This window comes from Microtus ochrogaster, chromosome 6, assembly GCF_000317375.1.
Source record: "Microtus ochrogaster isolate Prairie Vole_2 chromosome 6, MicOch1.0, whole genome shotgun sequence".
NCBI lineage: Eukaryota > Metazoa > Chordata > Mammalia > Rodentia > Cricetidae > Microtus > Microtus ochrogaster.
In genome coordinates, this window is record NC_022013.1 from 68,091,553 (window position 1) to 68,098,393 (window position 6,841).

At 44.4% G+C, this 6,841-nt stretch overlaps 1 protein-coding gene across 1 annotated transcript in view; it reads right to left on the minus strand.

Annotated features, from left to right (window-relative positions):
- Positions 1 to 335: 335 nt before the first annotated feature.
- Positions 336 to 6,841, minus strand: part of Hsd17b7 (hydroxysteroid 17-beta dehydrogenase 7) — an 18,693-nt gene continuing 12,187 nt past the window's right edge. The window contains exons 8-9 of the mRNA XM_005348772.3: positions 4,872 to 4,970; positions 336 to 1,459 (exon numbers count right to left, since the gene is read on the minus strand). Of these exons, the coding sequence (XP_005348829.1) occupies positions 1,358 to 1,459; positions 4,872 to 4,970 (201 nt within the window). The 3' untranslated portion in view covers positions 336 to 1,357. The remainder of the gene's footprint in view (positions 1,460 to 4,871; positions 4,971 to 6,841) is intronic.

The following is a 6,841-nucleotide window of genomic DNA, read 5'->3' on the forward strand; positions in this document are numbered from 1 at the left end:
CCGTGGTCAGTCAGCGCCCTTCACGGGGGTGGGGTCTGAACCCCCACGCTCTGGGTTTCTGATCTCTAAGGAACATCCTCATTCTGCTGACGGTCTACACAGATAGTCAATCCCCTCTTCACTGCAAACCTGTGAGCAACAGAGCAAAGAGGTTTCAGTTTGTGAGTTCTGAGTGGATGAAAGCGAAGAAAGAACAGCCCCCATGCTAAGCTCCACCCACCCTTCCCAAAGGTGGGGGAGAGGCAGGGGCGTGCACTCATTCTCACCTGTATCTTTACAAAAAATCTTGGTCAACAAAATCAAATTTTCATAGCACAAGCTGTAGGGAAATTATATTAATATATCATTTTTGACTTTTATTCAAAATTTTACTGACTTTCTTATATCCCAAGTAACGGAATGGCTTTATTTATGATAAAAATATCTAGTCATCGTTAGTATTCTGGCTCATACCAAAGGATGCTCAGGTGTGGCTCTTTCAGTTTTACAGAGAAAAGGATTTGGAAAACTCATCATCTGACACACACAAATGAACTATTTCTTTCTCCTTCCACTGTGCACCAGAGGCCGGCACTAGGACTCATAGCAGTGTCTCAGACTTTTCTGTTTGTTTGTTTTGACATTTCATTGAAACGTGAATAAATAATTTTTGCTATAAATTTAATTCCAGTGAAATACGACCATGAAGATAAGCTCTTTATAACGAACACATCTGCCCACGTTACTGAAGACCAGGCTCACCGTGGCCTCCACTCCCTGATAAAAAAAAAAAAATGCTTCGAAAGAAAAGAAATAATACGCGTGGCCCAAAGCGGTTACGCTTTGCTCCTGAGACTGACTGTGGGCAGTCACGTGGGGGCTGCTCGGTGGACGATCGTGTAAGATTATCTGAAGCAGCACGTGGAGAAGAAAATAAAGGGGGGGGGGGACAATCATAGAGAAAAGGGAAGGGAAGGGAAGCAAAGCAAAGGAAAGGAAAGAGGCATTGCCCCCTCCTTGCCAGGACTAAATGGAGGTTCAGGCTGCACCTGAACCCAGTCCCTCAAGTCTCATCCGCTGGCTCCAGGTGACAGAATGCTGTATGCAGATGCTGTGCAGGAATCCTCTAGCAATTCTGAAAGGACACTGTTCTGGAGGGCATTTATTTGGGTGCTCTACTTTGCCCATCTTTCCTCACGTGTGTATGTGCATGCCTGCACACATGTGCGCACACAGAGTCATGGAGATCATTCTGAAAGGTAGGAGAGGAGATCATCATGGCTTATGGTTTACGACAAATGTGTATCATCCAGCACAATGGAAAGCCACGTGCCCCGGAAGGTACAGAAGGTACTAGACGCTCAGGAGAATGTCGCTATCAGCTGGGGTGATCCGATTTTTCCATAGTGATCCTAACACGTTTTTCCAGTTCCAATAAGGTTTGATAAAATTTTTCGGCGGTGTCTTCATCTATATCCATCTGGAAAACAAGCACAAATAGAAATGACTACAAGAGAAAAATAAAACAAACCACATGGAAGCGAAGGGAGGGCGTCCATGAGTTTAACTGGAAGCTAGGAAGGGACAGAAGGGACCATTCAGGGACCGTTGGGAAATACTGAGGCCATAAATGCTCATGTAAATTCAGCACTCACCAAACCTCCCACTGCCTGCAAAGATATGGAATGCAAGTGTTTTTCCTACTGTCTCCTAGCACCCAAGCAAGTGCTGAAGGAAACGGGAGAGAGGAACTCTAGAGTCTGCAGTGATGTTTCACTTGTATTTTAACAAATAAAGACTGCCTGAAGATCAGAGTAAAACAGCCCCACTGGTCAGCCTCACAGAGCAGGCAGTGGTGACACACACCTTTAATTCCAGTTGCCAGACTAGTTTGCCATAGAAACAGAGAGATAGTGGTGCACGGCCTTAATCCCGGCCCTAGAGAAGACTGTAATACGGGAGGAGACTGCCCTCACACAATCTCATTCTGAGATTCCTGGAGGCAGGATCGCCATTTCGAACTGAGGTAGAGATAAGAGCTAGTGGCTGGCTATTTTGTTTTCCCGACCTTCAGGTTGAACCCCAATATCTGTCTCTGGGTTTTTATTAATCGTGCTACAGGTCTGAATTCCTATAGATGCTCACCCCCTCCAAAGTGCTCCCGTGTGTAAGAAATAGGAGATTCTATCTTAAGTCACTATTTTTTGCATTCCTGTTCTTCCGGTAGAAAATCTTATCCTATCAGGACAAGAACCACTTTCAGCTGCTACAGTCAGGTTATCTTTTTTCCAAGTCAGTGAAGGAGGATCGTCTTAAAACAGAAAGACTAAGGATTAAGGAAACTTGTTAACAATTTGGATGTAACATTTATCCACATTTAATCCTGTTAGTTCTTCATTTTGAAACTGGAGATGTTACAGAACTCACCTGGCCAATCTCACCTTTTTTTAAAAAAATTAAATTCCTTCCTCAACAATTCTGCATCTTTATTACACTCATCCCCACCCTCTCTTATGCCCCCACCCCACCCCTCCCTCTTCCTGCTTTCATGTAGTTTTGTCTTTTCGTTGGGACAAGTTGGGTTTAAGGGTGGTCCACAAACGCCTGGGTGAGGAGGTCACCACAGCGCGGAGGCTCAAGGACACACCACTGTGACAATGACCTGCCCTCCTCCAAGACCTGTCCCTAGTCCCCCCATCAGTTAGAAGAGAGGAGAGCAGACTTCTCCCAGTGAATCAAAAGCTAAAATATTTTCTCCAATAAATTTCATAGAAAATTATATGAAATGCCTGGGTTTGTAAAATTAGACATTTTCTCCCCCATAAGTAAATCACTACCTGTAAGGTTATAAAATAGCAAATTTAAGTAATTTAAATAAACTCTGAAAGTCCTAAAGTGAGCATATTAAATTGCAACAGAATTTCACAAAATATATCATTTTGGATGTTAAGAATCAGTAGTTAACTCAAATTTGAGTTAAACAAATAAAAAACCCAACTCAGAGCAGGGAGCATGGTGGTACTTATCTTCCGTCCAGAAGGCAGACGACAGAGGCAGGCAGACCTGCGATCCGCTTCTGTAGGTCAACCTAGTTAAACAGCCAGTTTGTGTGGCTAATTTTATGCCATTGTGACACAAACTATGGTCATTTTGAAAGACGGACCCTCAATGGAGGAAAATGATCCCACAAGATTGGCCTGTGGGACATTTTCTTGGTTGGTGAGGGATTTGGGAGAACCCCGAGAGCACTGCCATCTCAGGGATGACGGTCCTGGGTGCTATCTTCAGAAAGCACAGTGAGCAAGCCACTGGGAGCAAGCCAGTAAGCAGTTCTGCATGGCCTCTGCTTCTGTGTGTGACTCCAGGCTCCTGCCCCGACTTCTCTCATGAAGGACTGTGATGTGGAAGTATAAGGTGCTTAATAAGCCCTTTCCTCCTCAAGTGGCTTTTGTTGCAGCGTTTATGACAGAACAGAAGCCCTATCTAAGACAGAGTTCCAGGCCAGCCAGAGTAATGTGGTGAGACTCAGTCCTAAAACCAAACAATCATAGAGGGGAGGGAAGGAGGGAGGGGAGAGAAGCGAAGGGAAGGAAAGAGGCATTGCCCCCTCCTTGCCAGGACTAAAAGGAGGTTCAGGCTGCACCTGAACCAATCACTCAAGTCTCATCCGCTGGCTCCAGGTGACAGAATGTAAATGCAGTAAAGAAGAATTTGGAAATGCTGTCATCAACCACATCGCCTCTGCACCGCTTAACTGTTTCAACATCTCAAAGCCATGCCTGGGCTAATACGCTGTGGGGAACCCACAAGGGAAGACAGTGCGAAGGGTCAACTCTACCTGCCTGAGAAACCACTTCTCGAAAATGCTCCCAAGTCACTGGTATCCAATACACGCTTTCTACTAAAGGCTGGTTTTTACCGGCAGGTGACATGGGAAGCAGCATTTGAGGCTGGCTGTCACTGGACTCACGCTGCTGCCAAACGGACAGAGGTCACCTACTTGGCTCAATCTAGTTGTATTTTACACCAATGCATCCTCAGTTCGGGGATGGGAAAAGCGGGAGGCTACAATAAACCTTGCTCGTGACAAAGTTACAGCATGTTCTTGTAGTCCCAAAGTAAATATACTCACTTCCCCCACAATGTAATTTTATATGATTACTTTTAAGATAAGATTTCAAAAGACGAAGCCGGGCGATGGTGGCACACGCCTTTAATCCCAGCACTCGGGAGGTAGAGACAGGCGGATCTCTGGGAGTTCGAGGCCAGCCTGGTCTACAAGAACTAGTTCTGGGACCGGCACCAAAGCTACAGAGAAACCCTGTCTTGAAACCCCCCCCCAAAAATTCAAAAGACGAAATTGATTTTCTCTATTTTACCCGTCTCTTCAAAGCATCTGTCTAACAATGCTGCTAATAATCTCAAACAGAATACACATTCCAAGAGATATCACTGTGACAAAGAAAGATGTTCTCTGTTCCATACAACTCAGGATGTATTTATTAAGAGTCTCCATGTGAGGCAGCATACAAGGGAAGCAGGTACAATCCCTCTCACGAAGATTACATGCTGACAGAGGCAGCTGAGAGTGAGTGCTACCCAGAACATGTCTGAGAAATCCCTAACAGGGCACAGGGCCCAGTCTAGAGAGACACAGAAGACTGAGAAGAAGGTGGGACCTGAAAGATGAGCAGACATCAACAGAAACACAGGTAAGAGCAGCTTAGTGGGAAGATGCTCTGAGACGGGAGGGAGAAGAAAACAATGAAACAGACCCTGAGGACGCCAGAGTGAGGGCTCAGGCACAGAGCTGTGTGGCTGATCTGTCAGCGTCATGAGTCCGGAGTATCTGACTGGCAGCATGTTCCACATGACAACACAAACCGACTTACCTTTTGGTCCTTGACGTAATTAGTCCCGAAGCCTGTGGTGGAGCTCACGTATTTGGTCAGAGGGTTGAGAGACTCAGGTTTTTGGTGGAAAAGCCACACCTGGAAGGATTAAAGCATGTCAGTGACATCGCTCCTGCCCCAAGCAAGTGAGATTTGCCATCGTGAAATCGCAAGAGTCCTCTCAAAAAGCAGCAGCTAATCTAAGGATCTTTGGAAAGTGCTGTCATGGTCTGAAGGGAGAATATAAGGCAGCCTGCTTCACAGTAGACTTTAAGAGCTAACCTAAGCAAAACAAAACAAAACGAAAACAAAACTTCACCCACCTTCTCCCTTAATCCCCATATAAATCCATGTCTCAGACACTGGTTAATTCAGTGTCATTGTCTGCCCACACCACAGCAAAGCACAGGTCGCTGGGATATTATCAGTGAGAAGATGCACATGTCCACAAGATATACACAGCACAAAAAGGAAGTCTTCTTTCCTTTCCTATTTTGCAGCCACTTAGCTTACATCTCTGGGAGTAACCCACTCTTGGGAGTAATGCCAAGAAATACCTGCATTGAGAAACACATCCTTCTCTCTTAAATGGAAGCATAACACACAGAGGTTTTCTCTTGAACAACAAACCTACAAATTTTCCAATCTGTGTATACTGAGCTGTTTTGTTGGCTTCTGAAAGCACAGCATCCCATCCTGGGCATGAGCTGTAACTAGTATGTTCAGCTTTTAATTAAAGGATATATGCAGCAGACTGCAGTCTCTATGATCACAAACTAAACCACAATGGATGATGAGTACATCTACAGAAGAAATGCCAAAGATGGAAGTTCTTGGTGAAGGGTATGCGCCTTTAATACTTGGCTCACCTTGCCCGTGAGTTCTCCACAGGAGCTGTGCCATGCACAAGCGTTCTACTTCCTTATCACCAGCCACCACAGCCCTGGATCAGATGTCCTAAGCTTTGCTCATCTGAGCTGAGCTCTGAATTATAGATTGAATTTGCACTTCTCTCAGCATCACTGTGATGAAGAATCTTTTCACATGACTGAGAATTTTCAGAATCTTATGTCTTACTTTTTTGCCTGTGACTCCGACAAGTGCTGTCTTCCCTTTGCTGGGAGTCTCTATTTACTAAGAAAATATTTACCTTGATCTAAGACAGATGCTTGTATTCTGCCTTGTGCTTTATTTATAGTGGACTTTGGGACCACACAAAGTTTATTTTAATTTCCACTCTTTTAGAGTGTCCACACTTAGATAAGTCTTTGCATTGTGAAATGTCCCATAAATTCCCCATATTTTCTTCTAAGAATTTTAGGCGTTAATTTTGACATATAAACCCCTTCACCTATCTAGAACATTATTTTGGTGGAAGGCAGGGAATGATGATCATAATCTCCCTTTTGGCTACATCCTTGCTAAAAAGGGCATCTTTTCCCTCCAACTCTGATTATTAACACACACTAAATCTCTGTACGTTTAAGGGCCAATTTCTAAACTTCCTATTCCATGCCACTGAGCCATCAGATTGTATTTGTATTGATAAAGATCTAATGAGTCTCTGCAATGCCCCTGCTTCCATTCACTGCTCTGGTCCTTATTTTATATAAAATAGATGGATGAAAAACATGCTCGAGGGTTCCAAGCCAGGAACCAGAGAACTTGGATCTGAATGGTAACCATAATTCTGACATCCTCATATTTGGCCTATGCCTTCGCTCAAGCTCAAACTCCCCTCCTGAGGAGGCAAAACTTACACAGCCATTGAGGGAGACCCTAACTGCCCATGTGATGCCCTACCATCCCATCCCTCTCCCCCTCCCGCCAGCATCTCCAGACATCAGGGGATGATGTTTGGGATGATGCCCTTCTACTCACGTACATTTCAGAAAATTATAGCAAGATCACCATGGATTTTAACATTTATTTTTATTCTATGGGTATTTTTCCTGCATATATATATATAT